General features: G+C 48.5%; 2 protein-coding genes across 3 annotated transcripts; one reads left to right on the forward strand and one right to left on the reverse strand.

The window, feature by feature from the left end:
• Positions 1 to 47: 47 nt before the first annotated feature.
• On the reverse strand, positions 48 to 8230 carry MED19 (mediator complex subunit 19). 2 transcript variants are annotated; one of them, XM_027979803.2, is made up of 5 exons: positions 7981 to 8230; positions 2621 to 2877; positions 2187 to 2283; positions 1781 to 1875; positions 48 to 1683 (listed from the first exon to the last, which is right to left on the reverse strand). In XM_027979803.2, exons 1-5 carry the CDS (start codon positions 8195 to 8197, stop codon positions 1615 to 1617), a joined length of 735 nt encoding a protein of 244 aa, XP_027835604.2. In that variant the 5' UTR covers positions 8198 to 8230; the 3' UTR covers positions 48 to 1614. The 2 variants fall into 2 exon arrangements, with proteins under 2 accessions (XP_027835604.2, XP_042089500.1); XM_042233566.2 differs by lacking the exon at positions 7981 to 8230 and adding an exon at positions 7200 to 7922.
• Positions 8231 to 8620: 390 nt separating this feature from the next.
• On the forward strand, positions 8621 to 17939 carry TMX2 (thioredoxin related transmembrane protein 2). The gene is made up of 8 exons (XM_004016486.5): positions 8621 to 8844; positions 14337 to 14397; positions 14629 to 14742; positions 15502 to 15578; positions 15839 to 15945; positions 16085 to 16150; positions 16229 to 16358; positions 17086 to 17939. The coding sequence occupies exons 1-8, from the start codon at positions 8656 to 8658 to the stop codon at positions 17230 to 17232; spliced, it is 891 nt and encodes a 296-aa protein (XP_004016535.2). The 5' UTR covers positions 8621 to 8655; the 3' UTR covers positions 17233 to 17939.
• Positions 17940 to 17962: the final 23 nt, after the last annotated feature.

Here is a 17962-nt window from a genome sequence, read left to right on the forward strand (position 1 = left end):
TCTGGTCCGGGCCCATCCTTAAGCAGGACTACGGTGAAGAGAACCACTTAAGACAAAAGAGATCCTGTTTTTATTTCAGTGATTTAATTGGATGTTTCAGAAAAGTCTTGTAACGACCAAAACTTGGCATTTCAGAGTTGAGAGCGCTCTTGACTTTTGCCTACAATCCCTTAACAGAATTCTCTCTGGATGGTAAAGCTCCTTTTGGATGCAGCCAGAGGCAAGCCAGTGGATGACGACGGAGTGAAAGGCAGACCACAGGGGTGTACAGGGGCAGTGTGACCTCCCATGCCGTCCCCTGTCAAAAGCAGAAGGCTGTGTCCTCATTTAAATAGGCACCCTTAGACACTCATCTCAGAAAGCTGGCCTTTGTTTCCCCGTCTGTAACTGAAATCTGTAAACCCTCGCTTTGAAATCCTAGGTTAACACGAGCGGAATGAGTGGTTTTCCGTCTGCTGCTCTAGGACCAACCCTGGCTCATCCCAGCAGACTCCAGCCATGTCACACTGGGCTTAGGTCAAGACGCCGTCAGCTGGGGCGCTCCTGTGGCGACTTCTGCGCACCTGGCCTGCTGCAGACACTGCAGGCGTTTGCTTTGCCTCGTGCCAGTTCTTTCAGTCACTCGGTCTCATCTGACTCTGCACCCCCTGACCTGCAGCATGCCACACTTCCCATCCTCCACTGTCTCCCCGAGTGCACTCAAAGTCACGTCCGTGAGTCAGTGATGCCGTCCAACCCTCTCGTCCTCTGCCGGTTCCTTCTCTTGCCCTCAATCTTTCCTAGCATCAGCATCTTTTCCACTGAGGTGGCTCTTTGCATCAGGTGGCTAAAGATTTGGGAGACTTTTTTTTGCTGTCTTAGAAGCTTAGGCATTCACATCAGCCAAATAATTTCACTGTCTTAGGGAGTGACGAATATCAAAAGTAGTTCTTATTATAAAGAATCATTTACCTTTGCTTGGCAGAAATTTGTTTTAAAAAAAAAAAAACCACAGGGTTGACCAAGAGGCAACCTTGCTGAAATTCACTTCTGACTGTGGGTGCTTTCTCCATTGGCTACCGAGTTTCCACGTGAAACTGACCTAGGACACAGCCGGCCTTAAGCAGGAAGGTCATCCAGGCACTAGCTGGCAGTCTTGGGGGCAGGGTGGTAACAAGTCTGGGGCAGGAAGGTGTCGGCGCATTCTGCTCCTGGACCCTGCTCCCTGGTCTCGGGCGGCTGCCCCGCCTGCTGAGGAAACCATGCCACCAAGGTCCGAGCCCCCTCAGACCTCCGCACGCGCTGGCTTACACCTTGACTCCCACGGAAAGGCACTTACCTCCTGACAGGCAGCCACGCTTCAGCCAGTTTGATAAATGCAATTTTAAGAGAATAAAAATCCTAACAAATCAGACCAAATCCTACATCAGACAAACCGCACAGAAGAGGTGAACAGAGCTTCCTGGGAGGGGAAGAGGTGTCCATGAGAAAGCGAGGCGGGCGGAGGCCGCCGGGAGCCCTGCCCATCTCCCCATCGGCTCCTCCGGCTGCGCGGCTTCCGCCCCTGCACCCGGCGCTGACCAGGGCCGCCTCCGGCCCAGCAGGGAAGTCCTCCTGGCAGGGTCCACCGGCCCCTTAGCGGAGGCTGCTGCTGCTGCTGGCCTGAGAGCTGCCCATCCCGGGGTGCTCCGGGCTGTGTCGGTTCTGGAAGGAAAGGAGGGCAGAGGAAGAGGAGGGGGCTCTACCGAGGGCCTGGGCGAGGCGGGGACTCAGGGGCCGCCGCGGCGGGCTCCTACCGCACCTTCTTCTTCTTCTTCTCTTTCTTCTTCCTCTTCCGCTCAGGGTCCTCTTCTTTCTTCTTTTTCTTCTTCTTGTGATCTGAATCAGACGGCGTCTCTGGCGGGGATACGAGGTGCCCGTCACGGGTCAGGCCCCGAATCCTGCGCCGCCAGAGCTCTGGGGCGCGAGGAAAACCCCTTGGCCAGGGCACCGCTGCTCTCCGCGCAACCAGGATGCGCTCAGAGGCTCCGCCGAAGCCCCGGCCCAAGGTCCCACCTGCCCGGGCGGCTGCATCACGTCAGCTTCTTCTCCAAGGAGAAGCGGGGAGCCCAGGGCTCGTGAGGGACTTAACTGAGCTTTTCACTGAGGAAGGTCAAACTAGATTCAGAGTGCCCGGCTTTGCAGCCCGGCAGACAGCGGCTTCTTACCTGGGGGGACGGGGTCCTGGGCGCGGCTCTGCTTGTGCTTCTGCTTGTTCTTCTTCTTAGGCGGCTGGATGTGCATCAGGCGGCACTGCTCCGGCAGCTGCAGCGGCCGAAGGCAGGGCTGGTGAGCAGAGGGCGCGGACCCCTCCCCGCCGGCACTGCTGCCGGCACCTGCTCTGCGCAGTACTGGGTGGGGGGCGGGGGGTCAAGACGCGGGGAGGACCACCACCACGAAGCCTTCGGGCCTCCCACGCCCCATCTCACCCGGGGGCACACACAGGGCCTCCCCTACCCCACCTCACCCGGGGGCACGCACAGGGCCTCCCCACTGTCCCACATCCCCAGGAGGGCATGCGCCGGGCCTCCCCCTGCCCCACCTCCCCAGGAGGGCATGCACGGGCCTCCCCACTGTCCCACCTCCCCAGAAGGGCACGCACCGGGCCAGTGTGCAGGCGAAAGCCAGCCAGCATGGTCCCTGTGATGGGATTGAAAGAGCCCCCAAGGATAGGGGGCTTCTCGATGAGGGAGCGCAGGCTGCTGTTGTCATGGGAACCAGGCAGATCAATCATCCCGGGCAGGTCGGGCAGGAAGTTACTCAGCTTCTCCTTCACTTTCTTCCCACAGAATTTATTATAGGCATGCTCCAGGTTGTAGTGTGTGATCAGGTTAGTGCTGCCTGTCAGCTCGGTGCTGCCTAGAGCACACGGGGAGAAGAGAAAGGAGAAGAATCAGTTCCAAGAGCTGTTGTGTAGCTCAGTTGCATCTGACTCTGTGACCCCCGTCCTTCACCATCTCCCAGAGCTTGCTCAAACTCATGTCCACTCAGGCGGTCATGCCATCCAGCCATCTCACCCTCTCTCGCCCTCTTCTCCTGCCCTCAGTCTTCCCCAGCATCAGGGTCTTTTCCGAGAATAGAGATTTTTTTTTTTTAATTCACTGACCTAGAAGGGAAAGTAAAAGACTATATTCTAACCTAAGTAAGGGATCTTTTAAGTTAGAATTACCAATACAGAAAAGTTATTTTTGAGTAAGAAATAGCAAGAATAAATAATAACACACAACAAACACTAAAAATACTGTACTGTAGAATGGTAGGTTGGAAGGAGGGGAATAGGCAAAAATCTAAACAGGGCAGTGGTGGAAACCACTTTAACCCAATAAAGGAGACAGTCAGTGTAACCGGAGTAACAAGGGACACAGTGCTTATAGCCTGTGCTACAATCGCTCTGTGTTTCATCAATATCCTAATGAGAAGTTAATACTTCTGGCTGTGACTAGAATAATATAACCTCACAGCTCAGCTACAACCATGCTTAAGGCCGACTATAACCCAGTGGTGTGAGTGTCTTGCTTCCTTTTAAAAAAAAAAAAAACTAGCAAGAAACTCCAGTCACCTTTACAGAGAAAAACAGATTTTTCTAGCTACTGCTGGTAACTTTGGTACCACCATCTTCACTCTTCCTATAATACCAAATATGATAGCTCTGCCTAGAAAAAAAGAAATGTTTAATTAGAAGTTGGGCAACTAAAATTGTAATCCTTTGTATGCCTGTTTCTGCTTACCTATGGAATGCAGTAAAAGCTATCACAATCACACTTAACGTTTTTTCAAGGTTCAATTGAAAACATATTGGAAAGTATAAAGTCTGTAGGTGGGAGGCATCATCGGTCTCAACATTTCACGGCTGACTTTTTTCAAAGAATCGCGGTTGTTGCTGTTCAGTCACGAAGTCGTGTCCCACTCTTTGAGACCCCGTGGACCATAGCACGCCAGGCTCCCCTGTGCTTCACTGCCTCCTGGAGTTTGCTCAGACTCGTGTCCATTGAGTCAGTGATGACGTCCAACCATCTCACCCTCTGCCGCCCTCTTCTCTTGTACCTTCAATCTTTCCCACCATCAGGGGCTTTTCCAGTGGGTTGGCTCTTTGTATCAGGTGGCCAAAATATTACAGCTTTAGCATCACTCCTTCCAATGAATATTCAGGACTGATTTCCTTTAGGATTGACTGGTTTGATCTCCTTGCAGTCCAAGGGACTCTCAAGAGTCTTCTCCAACACCACAGTTCAAAAGCATCAACTCTTCGGTGCTCAGCCTTCTTTACGTCCAACTCACATCCATATATGACTACTGGAAAAACCATAGCTTTGTCTAGACAGACCTTTGTCAGCAAAGTGATGTCTCTGCTTTTTGGTACATCGCCTAGGTTTGCCATAGCTGTCCTTCCAAGGAGCAAGCGCCTTTTAATTTCATGGCTGCAGTCACCATCTGCAGTGATTTTGGAGCTCAGGAAAATAAAATTTGTCACAGCTTCCACTTTTTCCCCTTCTATTTCCCATGAAGTGATGGAACTGGATGCCACGATCTTCGTTTTTTTGACTGCTGCATTTCAACTCAGCTTTTTCACTCTCCTCTTAGTAATTTAACTAGGGTCCAGTGGTGAGAGTAGAAACAGCTAACCTACAATTTCATAGTCTAGTTATGATGACCATTTGGGGTACAAACGACAAAAGTGACTTGTTGATAATCATTCACTTGAGAAAACTCAGCTCTGAGCTATCAGGCCACTGAGGGCTGAGAAAAATGCCTTGTCCATTCACATCTCACTGGTGCTCAATAAACACTAAATGAGTAAGGTGTTTTTCCTCCCTATTGACACGCCACCCTACTCTGCCGCGTTGTCTTCCGTGCCAGCTGTCGCTGAGAGTGGGCTGCGTGACGGCAGGAGGCTCGGGGACCCAGTGCTTCTCACGTCAGCACTGCCTCCTTCCATGTTCCCCACTCTGTGCTTCTGCTAAATTCTTTACCTAAAAGAGTCCATCCGATGTTCTGTTTTGCCCATCAGTTCTACGAAGATGATTTATAAATCTCTCTCCTCAGTCCTGATTCCACTCCTGAAAACTAATCTTCCATTTCCAACATTCGCTTAATTAACTCACTGCAGATTCAGTTTTCTTTTCTGGCTGCACCGGGAGGCTTACGGGATTGTAGTTCCCTGACCAGGGATCAAGCCCCTTGCAGAAGAAGCATGGCGCCCTAACCACTGGACTCTCAGGGAATTCCCTTGACATTTTTTTGTTTTTTTAAACTCCAAATTTTCCCCACCTCACTCATGGTTCCTTTATTTTAGTACATGGCACCCATGCTCTCTAGATATCTTTAGAAGCTGGAGTCAGTTCAAAAATCTTAATGGTTTCCCATTCCCTCAGGAAAAAGCTCAAATTCCTTCAACTTGCATTTGTCGTTGAAGGTATAAACATCCTACTGAAACATCACTAGCTGGAATCAAGATTGCTGGGATAAAGAGCAACAACCTCAGATAGATGACACCACTCTAATAGCAGAAAGTGAAGAGGAACTTTGGAGCCTCTTGATGAGGGTGAAAGAGAGTGGAAAAGTTGGCTTAAAACTCAACATTCAGAAAACTAAGATCATGGCATCAGGTCCCATCACTTCATGGCAAATAAAAGGCGAAAAAGTGGTGGCAGTGACAGACTCTATTTTCTTGGGCTCCAAAATCACTGCAGACAGTGACTGCAGCCATGGGATTAAAAGATGCTTACTTCTTGAATGGAAAGCTATGATAAACCTAGACAGCATTTTAAAAAAGTAGAGACATCATTTTGCCGATAAAGGTCCATACAGTCAAAGCTATGGACGTGGGATGAACTGAAAGATGTCCCTGAGACTAACATGTATGTCTAAAATGACTCCCGGTTTCCACCTCCTCAAACTTGTTCTTGCCTGACCTCAGCACTACCATCAATCCTGTTATTCAAGCCAAAAATTCGAAATCACCCTCAATTCCTCTCTCCTCCACTTCTATATTCAATCCTTCATTCCTGTCAGTTCTACCTCTAACATTTATCCTGCATCCATTTACTTCTTTCCTCCATTGCTATCGCCTAGTCTAAACCACCTCTTTCCTGGACCACTAAGCAGTAACATTATTGAAAGGGGGATTTTTGTAGAAACTAACGCAATAATTAATTCAGCTATTTCACTACCACTTTGCATTATTACATTCAATAGTTACAGCTGACACACCTGTAAAGTCTTCTCCAGCACCATGAGTTTCATTTTCACTTTCCGTATCAGAAAACAATCACTAAGGTTTTCTGTCTCTTTGTTGGTCTAATAGTCACATCATCTGAATCAGAACTACATTCGGAACAACTATCATCTGCTGCTGCTGCTGCTAAGTCGCTTCAGTCGTGTCCGACTCTGTGCGACCCCATACACGGCAGCCCACCAGGCTCCCCCGTCCCTGGGATTCTCCAGGCAAGAACACTGGAGTGGGTTGCCATTTCCTTCTCCGATGCATGAAAGTGAAAGTGAAGTCACGCGGTAGTGTCCGACTCTTAGCGACCCCGTGGGCTGCAGCACTAGGTGCTGCTCGGACAATAAGAGAAAGTATCTGCATAAAATTCACTGAAAAAATTTTCTTCATTCAAAACTGCATGGTGTGTCACTTTTTAAAATTTTATGAAAATAAACTTGTGTTTATAAGGTACACAAGGTTGGAATAAAAACCTAACAGAGCAAAATGTGAATGATAATGTCAATGATAAGCTGTATGATGAATCCTTGATCAATTTTAAGCTTTAACAACTTCCCACGGTGATGTTAATGGTTTCACTCTCTAAAAAAGGTATTGACATGTTTCTGGTCAATAATATGTTAAAATCTAAATGTCTAACACAGGCCTCTGCCTACACTCTCACTTTATCTATCACTCCTCTGTTCACTTCACTGGAGTCCAGCTGATCTTCTGTTCCTCAAACATTACAAGATTTTTCTCACATTGGGGCTGTTGATTTCATTTTTTTTGTATCCAGTTATTCCTTCTCCCACTCATAAATGGCTAGCTCTTTCTCTGCGCTTACATTTTAACTCTAAAGTAACCTACTCAGAAAGAGCTTCTCTGATCACTCTAGCTAAAGCAGTTCAGCTCCCTTAAATCTTATCACATTTTTTTTTCCTACAGCCGTAACTGCTTTGTGATTTCACCCTGTTACCTTTTGCCTCCTCCATGGGCACGTAAATTCCCAAACAGGCAAGGATCTTGTCAGCCTTATTCACAGTTGTATCTTCAGTGTACAATAACCCCTGGTACATAAAATAGGTGCTCAACGAAATAAGTTTTTGAATGAAAGAGTCTGGTCCAATTCTATTCACTTGTTCCAACAGATGAGGAAAGGCCCAGGCCCAGAGAAAAAAGAAAGGCAACAAACCAACAGGAAGTCGGAAGCAGATTTGGAACTAGGTCCGCAAGGATGTTAAATAAGGACTCTCAAATTCCAAACTTGAACCCTGGGTGCTTTTTCAGTTAGCCACTCAGTCGTGTCCGACTCTGCGACCCCATCGACTGTAGCCCTCCAGGCTCTTCCGTCCACGGAATTTTCCAAGCAGGGATACTGCAGTGGGTAGCCTTTCCCTTCTCCAGGGTTCTTCCCACCTGAGGGCTCAAACCCAGGTCTGCCGCATTGCAGGCGGATTCTTCACCGTCTGAACCTCCAGGGAGTAACTTTTAGGGAATCATAAAACCACCATCAGCTTCAGAGACAGGGCGGAGCGTGAAAGGCGGCCACAGAGACCCATTCTTCTCATTCCCAGTCCATCCTGAGGATTCCTGTCGTGCCTTTGGCCTTGAATTCGCAGTCGTTTCCGACACGGAGCTCCGAAATCCCCGCACGCGCCGCCCGGGCTTCCCCTCACCTCCCTCGGCATCTAGGAGCCACGCCCAGCCCCACCTCGCGGCGATCTGATTGGCCGGCTTCGGCCGGGCCTCGGACTCACCTGGCAGCTCCCTCATTAGGTAGAAGGGGCCGCAGCCTGCCGCCGACTTGTCGCTCCCGGGAGGGGCCGAAGCGGCGGTCGGGGGCGGGGCCGGGCCGGGCCCCCCGCCCGGAGGCGGTGGCGGCGGGGGGGGCGGCTTTCCGGGTCCGAAGCCGAGTGCCGCTGGGGGAGGTGGCGGGTCAGCCTGGGCCCCGAACAGCGCCGTGAAATTCTCCATCGTCCCCTCTGCCCCGGCGCCGTCCCGGTGTCTGGCGTTAATGATTCTCATTGGTTAATCTTTTCACGGGGTACCGCCCTTTTCCTCCAGGAGTCGTTTACCATTGGACTGCCTCTGGCCCTGCCTACCTTCTTCCGGCAACGACTTCCGTCGCCTTCTGAGAACGTTCAGGAAATACTCCTTAACATTATTAAATTTTCCGAGGCCTCCGCTCGCAGCAATCGCTTAACCAATGAAATGACTTAGGTAGTAAAAGCGACAGCTAGGTTAGCCAATAGCATATCAAATCCCTCTCTCACCTCCCTTACCTGCCGTAGAGGGCCAATCAGAGATCTAGCTCCGGGTCTAGAGGCGGGCCATCTGACACTTGGCCCAATGGAAACCTTCAATGGTGAGAGAGGCGGGACCAGACCTACGGAAGCCGAAGAGAGCGGCCGGTGCCTCAGGGGGCCGAGAAGATGGCGGTCCTAGCGCCTTTGATTGCTCTCGTGTATTCAGTCCCGCGACTTTCACGATGGCTGGCTCGACCTTACTACTTTTTGTCAGCCCTGCTCTCTGCTGCCTTCCTACTCGTCAGGAAGCTGCCCCCTGTCTGCGAAAGTCTCCCCACGCAACGCGAAGACGGCAACCCGTGTGACTTTGACTGGGTGAGCGACCCTCCTCGGGACCCCACGACCTTGACTGTCCCCGCCCTGGTGGTCGCAGCCGGGAGCCCCGAGGGACCGTTTTGAGAACGCCTCAGGTTCCGGGCCTCTTAGCGGACTTGACAGACTGCTAAGAGTGTAGGGCGTGGATTGTTACCGAGCCTAACCCTCCTCTTGTTTAGGGTGAGAAAGCAGCCGGTTAGCTCGCCCAGCAGTCTCAGCCTTCTGCCTTTTGAGGCCAAGCTCCTTCCCACCTCCCAATCCATGCTCGACCAGAGTCTTCCCCAGACTGGGCCCTCGCACTCTCTTCCAGTGTTGCTCGTTAATAAAGAACCAGTGAGTTGTACAAGGCGAGTAGTATTTGTAGTATTCTCGTTTTATTGATGAAGAAACGGATCTTGGCGTAGTTAGGAGACTCGTCCAAGGTCACACAACTAGTGAGCGACGAGGATTTGCAGCCACTCTTTAGCCACGGTAACAGCACACAGCCATTTCTTAAAATCAAGTTAACAGTCTCTCAGGGCGGACTGTGTGCTGGGCTGTGTGCCGCATACTGGGGATGTAAAAATAAATAAAATTGTTAGGCCTATGGAAATGGAATTGTAAAAAAAAAAAAAAAGAAAAAAACGCTGTAAAGAAATCTGTCTCAAGCCTCTTGGAGTTCTCCCTGAACTGGAATGGAGGGACCACTCAGAAAAATAACTTGAGGGGCTTCCCTGGTGGTCCAGGGGTTAAGACTGCACTGCCTTTGCAGGGGGCCTGGGTTCCATCCCTGGTCAGGGAACTAAGATTCTGCATGCTTTAAGGGGAAAAAAAAATGTAAAATAAGTTGAAGCTCTCGCCCTCTACTGAATAGCCACATACATGTTCTGAGGAAAGACAGTCACCTGAGTTTTTGTCTTTTTTTCCCAAAGCCCCAAATGAGTCTTAATCTTTAACAGAACCTGCTTCCTTACTTTTTATTCTTCACTCCACACTTTTTCAAACTCTATCCTTTCCCAGTGTTATTAATTAGCTCAGATGTAGCCATTTTCTTCAAAAGATCCTATTTTTATCTATCCAACTTTAACCAAAATAAGACTTAAACATATAAGTGGATGAAAATAAAGGTTTTTATAAAAGGGACTTTTTATGCAATTAATTTCTCTGACTACTCTTCCCTAATTATATGCAAAATACTGGAAGGTGTTATGTTTTCTTTTTACTTTTTTTTTTTTTTTAACTATATGGTACTCATAACTGTTTGTCTTCCTGGGAAATCTGTGTTTTACTTATTTACCCTGGTGATTTGGAAGTTATAATATTAAGGTAGATGGTGTTAGCAAGGGTGTGACTTCCCTGGTGGCTCAACAGTAAAGAATCTACTTGCCAGTGCAGAGACTTGGGTTCGATCCCTGGGTTGGGAAGATCCCCTGCAGAAGAAAATGGCAATCCATTCCAGTATTCTTGTCTGGGAAATCCCATGGACAGAGGAGCCTGGCAGGCTTCAGTATATGGGGTTGCAAAGAGTCAGACAGGACTGAGTGAGTAAGCACATACACCCACAACCTTTGAATTTGAATAAGGGCCAAGTATTAGATAACAACAAGGAAGTAGTATTAGTTTTGTTAGATATGATAATGGTATTTTAGTTTAAGAAAGAAGTTCTTATATGTAAGCAATGTGTATTGAAATCTTTACAGCCGAAATGATACAGTTGCAATTTGCTTGTAAGTTTCTCCAGCAAAAGAAATGGGTAGCGTAGATGAAATATTTTGCCAAATATTACTATTGAAACTGAGTATTAGGGGTTTACTAAGGTATTGTAGGAGGCAGGAAATAATTTTCCCTTTGCCCTTCTGAGGTCTTGCCTGAGACTACTGTAATAAAAGACAGATTGAAGTCAATTAAAATACAAACACATTTATTAACATGTGTAACTTGTGTACAAGGGAGATACCCAGGGAAAAATAAGTGACAAAAAGGCTTAGAATTCCAGCTTACATGGCATCTTCAACAAAGAACAATAAATTTGTGGAGAAATGACAGGATGAAGAAGGAGAGTTTTAGGATTGCAGGAGCTGAAAATAAGAAAGGTAAGCTAATGGTAGATCCCTCTGGCGTTATCTCCAGGCTGATAGCGTCTAAAGTTATCTCCCCTGATTAGTTTTGTCCTTGGTAGAGAAGGTAAATTTTTGTCCTGCTCTTAGACACGTAAGGGAAGGGCATGGAGCTTTTCTTTATTTTACTTCTCATCAGTTGCCTTTAGACTCAAAATAATCCTTATGCCAAAATGGTGTACTTGGGAGTGGCATATTCTGCCACCCTTCAGTATCCTCTCTGATTTGGTGTGTGTTTGAGAATTTCCTTAATAAAAAGTTTGAAACAGGGCTACGCTGGTTACTCAGTGGTAAAGAATCCACCTGTCAATGCCAAGAGACACAGGTTTGATCCCGGTCAGGAAGGAGTCTACTTGCTGTGGAGCAGCTCAGCCGGTGCACCCAGCTACTGAGCCTGTGCTCTGGAGCCCGGGAGCTGCACCCACTGAGCCCGCCTGCGGCATTTACTGAAGCCCACGTGCCCTAGAACCCGTGCTCTGCAACGAGGGGGCCGCCGCAGTGAGAAGCCCGCTCACCCCCACGAGGGAAAAGCCCGCCTGGCAACAAAGGCCCGGCACAGCCAAAATCAAGTAAAGATAAAATTAGCTTTAAAAAAAGTTTGAAATGGTGAATAAACAAGCAAACAACCAAGGGAGCTCTTGTTTATGCAGTTATTCTGGAACCCAGTCTCGTCCTGTCTTCTACTGATGTCCTTAAGATCATCCCAGCATCATGCCAGCAGGTGGAGAAAGAAAGCTGTCCCGCAAGGACGTGCATCCCCTTTCTTAACTGCCTGGGCACAGAAGTGGCACGTCACTTCGGCTCACAGTGCGTTTAGGAGTGCTGGTCACACAGTTCTCCCTAGATGCGGTATGTCCAGGAGGAAAAGGAAGTAAGGTCTGGAGTATACATGGCTAGTCTTTACCACAGACCCATTCTGTCTTTCAGTTCAGTTCAGTTCAGTTGCTCAGTCATGTCCAACTGTTTACAACCCTATGAATCGCAGCACGCCAGGCCTCCCTGTCCATCACCAACTCTGGAGTTCACTCAGACTCACGTCCATCAAGTCGGTGATGCCATCCAGCCATCTCATCCTCGGTCGTCCCCTTCTCCTCCTGCCCCCAATCCCTCCCAGCATCAGAGTCTTTTCCAATGAGTCAACTCTTTGCATGAGGTGGCCAAAGTACTGGAGCTTCAGCTTCAGCATCATTCCTTCCAAAGAAATCCCAGGGTTGGATCTCCTTGCAGTCCAAGGGACTCTCAAGAGTCTTCTCCAACACCACAGTTCAAAAGCATCAATTCTTCGGTGCTCAGCTTTCTTCACAGTCCAACTCTCACACCCATACATGATTACTGGAAAAACCATAGCCTTGACTAGACAGACGGACCTTTGTTGGCAAAGTAATGTCTCTGCTTTTGAATATGCTGTCTAGGTTGGTCATAACTTTTCTTCCAAGGAGTAAGCGTCTTTTAATTTCATGGCTGCAATCACCATCCGCAGTGATTTTGGAGCCCCAAAAAATAAAGTCTGACACTGTTTCCACTGTTTCTCCATCTATTTGCCATTAAGTGATGGGACCAGATGCCATGATCTTCGTTTTCTGAATGTTGAGCTTGAAGCCAACTTTTTCGCTCTCCTCTTTCACTTTCATCAAGAGGCTTTTTAGTTTCTTTTCACTTTCTGCCATAAGGGTGGTGTCATCTGCATATCTGAGGTTATTAATATTTCTTCCAGCAATCTTAATTCCAGCTTGTGCTTCTTCCAGCCCAGCATTTCTCTTGATGTACTCTGCATATAAGTTAAATAAGCAGGGTGACAATATACAGCCTTGACGTACTCCTTTTCCTATTTGGAACCAGTCTGTTGTTCCATGTTCAGTTCTAACTGTTGCTTCCTGACCTACATACAGGTTTCTCAAGAGGCAGATCAGGTGGTCTGGTATTCCCATCTCTTGAAGAATTTTCCACAGTTTATTGTGATCCATACAGTCAGAGACTTTGGCATAGTCAATAAAACAGAAATAGATGTTTTTTGGAACTCTCTTGCTTTTTCCATGATCCAGCAGATGTTGGCAATTTGATCTCTGGTTCCTCTGCCTTTTCTAAAACCAGCTTGAACATCTGTCTTTAGAGTATATTCCTTTTAGCCCTGTCTTTGGTCTCCTGATTGGGCATAATTCTCTTTTAAATCATCTTTCCATAATTATAAAAGCCACTTTAAAGCCAGTTTCATTCTTGAAAACTCTTCGTAATTTCTACTCAGATGGAATATATAGTAAGGTCTGTCATATTCCCTGCCCCACCCCCCGCCCCCACTTTCGATGTCCATTTCTAAATCCAGTCAGTTGCTTTTTCTTGGAGATTGAGGCTGAAAACCTAGGTCCCTGATTGCTGGCCGTAAATCGCAGTTAATTGGTTTTGTCTGAAATAATGATTTGGATCCTGTATGACTAACAGAAAGGTGTGGAATGCCTCAAACCCTCCAGTCTACAGAAGGCCCCCCCCGCGTGCGACCGCTCACCAAGTCTTTGTCACTCTTCACTGCAGTCTTTACTCTTTGAAGTTACCTTGCTCGTGTCTTTGTCGTTTTTATTGTCTGTCTCACTTAACTCACTTGGAACTTACCTTCTAGAAGGTGAGAAAGAACAGTAAACTCGTGGTACGGAAAAGTACCTTTGAGAGGTTTGAAAGGCCTCCTTCAGCTCTCAAATTATATTCAAAGTGCATGGGTTATCACTGAATATTAGGTGGAGAGGAATGTTTTAACTTACAACCAAACAAATAGAATAACCATCTGTTGTATTGATGGGAATGATTGAGAAAGTTTACCTGGAAAAGGTTTATTTTATCAGGGTCACGCTGAGCTGATTGTGTGTCTTACAGTTTTACACCATATACTTTATGTCACTGTTTCCTACTTCTTATCTTCTTTAATCCTCAGTCAGGGAAGCCCGTGTTCCCTGGTTAAGTGCCTTGCTGAAAGGCAGCAGGCAGTTTGTGGTAGGGGTAGATTTGGAACCTGGATCTTCTGACTGGTGTTTTCCCCACTACCCCTTGTGCTTGCTAAGTCACTTCAGTTGTGTCTGACTCTTTGCGACCCCATGGACTGCAGCCCTCTAGGCTCCTCTGTTCATGGGATTCTCCAGGCAAGAATACCGGAGTGGGTTGCCATGCCCTCCTCCAGGGGATCGTCCGACCCAGGGATTAAACCCGCCTCTCTTGTGTCTCCTGCACTGGCAGGTAAGTTCTTTACCACTAGCGCCACCTGGGAAGCCAGCGCTGCTCCTTAGCCGACTCCAGTTATTTCTCTACTGTCACCGTTCCCAGTCTCGATCTTCGTTCGTTTTTTCTCTGGCTCCCTTGGTCACCCAAATCGCTTCCGGTCGTGGCCTTTCTGACGCTCTGATTCTGTTCCAGAGAGAAGTGGAGATCCTGATGTTTCTCAGCGCCATCGTGATGATGAAGAATCGCAGGTCCAGTAAGTGTGGTTTCCCGCGGTTCGGACCGACAACCTCCGGAGTCTTCCTCTCATGTTGTGAGAGGGGCATAACTTGGTGAACTTGTCCCTCATTCTGTGCCAAGGCTGAATTTGACCTTAGACTTTGCTCCTCTCCCCCTCTCCTGTTTCAAAGTATTCCAAGGAGAGGGACAAATAATAGGACACGGGAGCACGCGGCCCGGCCTGACCTCTGACACCTTTGTGTTTCAGTCACCGTGGAACAGCATATAGGCAACATCTTCATGTTCAGTAAGGTGGCCAATGCGATTCTTTTCTTCCGCCTGGATATTCGTATGGGCCTGCTTTACATCACACTCTGCATAGGTAAGGAGACTAAGACTTGGTTGTGGGAACCAAATTCCAACACCACACCAGTTCCTCCATTCCTGTCTTCCATAGCTTATATCTAATTAATTGTGTGAGGCTCAGATGATGAGAACCTACCGAGATTGTATTTTAAGAGGAAGGGAATGTGTTTATGTATGTCTACAAAATGTACTCTTTGGTACTTGAAATCTTTGGGTTGGTTTGAAAGTAAATCCCCTACTCAAGCCCTTACATGTTTCCTGTGTTGACTTAAAATGTGCAACATGAGAGCTGCAAGTTAAGTTTTAATTGGGGCGAAACGAGGGCTGCAGGCTGGGAGACAGCACCTCACTTAGCTCCGAGAAACTGTTCCAAAGAGGCGGGGGGAAAGGACAGCATATGTGTGATTCTGGCGAGGGGGGAGCACATGCGGTCAGCGTGTATTTTTTACAGAAAGTGTGTGCTAGAGTCATGAAGCTTTCTGCCAGTCACGAGAAACCGTTGTCACCATGAAGGATCTTAGTGCTTTTCTAGATGTGAGGAGATACACGAATTGGGCTCATAAAATCGACTCCTGAGAACATATAACTATCGGAAGACCTGTCCTGCCAGTTTTTCCCTGAGCATAGGGCGCCTCGTTTCTGCTCTGCACCCTAAGCTCCTTCAGGGGGTGTTGAAGGTCGGCAGCTGCGGGCGCACGTGACTTAATCCTTACAGAGGTAGATGGCAAGTGCCCCTTGGCAGTTAACACCTGTGACATCCTTTTTCTGTGTTCAGTGTTCCTGATGACGTGCAAACCCCCCCTGTATATGGGCCCTGAGTACATCAAGTACTTCAGTGACAAAACCATTGATGTAAGTGCTCTTCTTCCCTGTTCCTTGGGTGCCTTGGGGGTGGTTTTGTCGTGCTCACTGCTCAGAGGAACAGCCATACTTCAGAACTGAAGTCAAGGGCATTGGTTCACTGTGGGCTCCAGAGGAGAATCAAGGGCACCATGGTCCATTGTGGGGTCTACAGAGGTATGGGAAGCCGAGATGAGGAATTAGGTACTAAAGTCTGTATCTTCCAGGAGCCTGTGTAATCCAGTTCACCGTTTCCTCTCTGTGTGTGGCAGGAGGAGCTGGAGCGGGACAAGAGGGTCACTTGGATCGTGGAGTTCTTTGCCAACTGGTCTAGTGACTGCCAGTCATTTGCCCCTATCTACGCTGACCTCTCGCTCAAGTGAGTGGGACAGGGGTGGTAGAAGCTGTCCCCTCCCTCTCGTTGGTTTGTCCTTGGTTTTTGCACACTGCAACCCAAGGCACTCCCGCCCCGCCCTCAGGCATCTGTGCCCCTGCTTCGCTGACTCCTTCTCTCCCAGGTACAACTGTACGGGGCTGAACTTTGGGAAGGTGGACGTTGGACGCTACACTGATGTTAGTACACGGTATGTGAGGGCCTGGCAGGGGGGTCCCTTGTGGGGATACACGAAGATGCACTTACAGAGAACCTCTGGATCCTACAGGTACAAAGTGAGCACGTCACCCCTCACCAAGCAGCTGCCTACCCTGATCCTGTTCCAAGGGGGGAAGGAGGTCATGCGGCGGCCGCAGATCGACAAGAAGGGCCGGGCTGTCTCTTGGACGTTCTCGGAGGTGTGTGAGTGGGCAGGTGGTTTGCAGGAGGGTGTAGAACAGGAGGTCAGTTTGGAGCCCACCCTGGGTTTGATTCCTAGTTGTGCTACTTGCCCACAACCTTTGAGAGTGTGGACTGTTTATTAGGTCTCATTCATGGATTCACTCAGCGAATTATTCTACCATGTGCCAGACATCTGAATAGCCGGGAACGATTATTAAGATTCAGTCTCGGTGGCTCCTTATAGTCTCCTTGGCAGTAAATTGGAGAGGGTAGCATTTTCTTACAGGCTTTGTTTTGCAGATTACATTGAATGATGTAGCTGTAATTCTTGGCACAGTGACTGGCACATTATAGGTGAATATTAATTGACTTTTTCAGGTACCCCAAAAGAAGAGATCTGGGTTAGATTCCTGTCCTTTGCTTCCTCCCTTCCTAGACTGTGTAAATACAATTGGCCCTTGCACAAACGAGTCAGAACTGTGTCGGTCTGCTCGTGTGGATAGTGTTCAATAGTAAAAACTACAGTGCTGTGCGCCCCACGTGGTTGGCTGGAGCTGCACACAGGGAGCCACAGACTGGGGGGGACTGTGGTTGCGGAAGGCTGACGATAAGTTATAGGTGGATTTTTGACTGCAAAAGGGTTGGTGCCCCAACCACACCCCTGTTCAACGGTCAACTGTACTTCTTCCCAGACACCACTCTCCCTTCCAACTTGAACTTGATGCGTGCGTCCCTTTTGCACAGGAGAATGTGATCCGAGAATTCAACTTGAATGAGCTCTATCAGAGGGCCAAGAAGCTGTCAAAGGCTGGAGATAAGATCCCCGAGGAGCAGCCTGTGGCCACGGTGCCCACTACCGTGCCAGATGAGGAGAACAAGAAGGACAAATAGGATCCCTGCTTCAGTGCTTCCTCTCCGGTCAGTCCCAGGCACCTCGGAGGCCCTGCCCTTTCTGTAACCACAAGCCTTGCCTGAGGCCCAGGCCTTCTATTTATGTTTCCCCTGTTTGGCTATGCCTAGATGGGGAGGGTATTGCTTCTGATTTTTAAGAGGCATCCAGGGTAATGACAGGTACCCTCTAGGAAGGCCCCCACTGTTGCGGCCTGCTGTTTCACTGGAGGGAGGGAAAGATCTTGTCTGGCAGAGGGAGAAGGCTTGCCCTCCACGCTGGGCCAGCACACACCACCGTGTGCGGTCTGACGTCTCCATCAGGCTCTGGTCTCATCATTCCTCACGGTGGCGCCATGCAGCCTACTTAGACTAGATTAAACCCTAGCGTAAACAGGCCAAGGTGCAGAGTTAGTGCTGAGATTTTCCCCTCATGGAATCTTACTCCTTTAGGCCCTTCTGGCTTAGTCTGTGGTCTGTACTTAAAAAAGTATAAGCCTGTGACCGGTCCCAAGGAAAAACCTTTAACCACAGACTTTTCTCTTTGACGATTACTGACTAATCTGCCTATTTTATGAAGATCGGGAGGGAGGGGAATAGAAGTTGAGACTCCCTTTGTGTGGTGGGCCCTGGACGGTGGCTCACTTAACCCTCCTGCCTCCTCCCCACACCCAGTTGATGGTTTTGCACAATAAACAGACTGAGAATCACTTTTGATTGTGCCTTTGTGTGT

This window comes from Ovis aries, chromosome 15 (assembly GCF_016772045.2).
Source record: "Ovis aries strain OAR_USU_Benz2616 breed Rambouillet chromosome 15, ARS-UI_Ramb_v3.0, whole genome shotgun sequence".
NCBI lineage: Eukaryota > Metazoa > Chordata > Mammalia > Artiodactyla > Bovidae > Ovis > Ovis aries.

What these genes read in the sequence shown, in the direction of transcription:
- MED19 (XM_027979803.2), bottom strand. Translation starts at nt 8,197, where the DNA reads ATGGAGAATTTCACGGCGCTGTTCGGGGCCCAGGCTGACCCGCCACCT. An exon ending in CCTAATGAGGGAGCTGCCAG is followed by an intron (nt 2,878 to 7,980) that starts GTGAGTCCGAGG and finishes CGTGTGCTCTAG; the next exon opens with GCAGCACCGAGCTGACAGGC. An exon ending in TTCGCCTGCACACTGGCCCG is followed by an intron (nt 2,284 to 2,620) that starts GTGCGTGCCCTT and finishes CGGCCGCTGCAG; the next exon opens with CTGCCGGAGCAGTGCCGCCT.
- TMX2 (XM_004016486.5), top strand. Translation starts at nt 8,656, where the DNA reads ATGGCGGTCCTAGCGCCTTTGATTGCTCTCGTGTATTCAGTCCCGCGA. An exon ending in TACGCTGACCTCTCGCTCAA is followed by an intron (nt 15,946 to 16,084) that starts GTGAGTGGGACA and finishes CTTCTCTCCCAG; the next exon opens with GTACAACTGTACGGGGCTGA. An exon ending in TCTCTTGGACGTTCTCGGAG is followed by an intron (nt 16,359 to 17,085) that starts GTGTGTGAGTGG and finishes CCTTTTGCACAG; the next exon opens with GAGAATGTGATCCGAGAATT.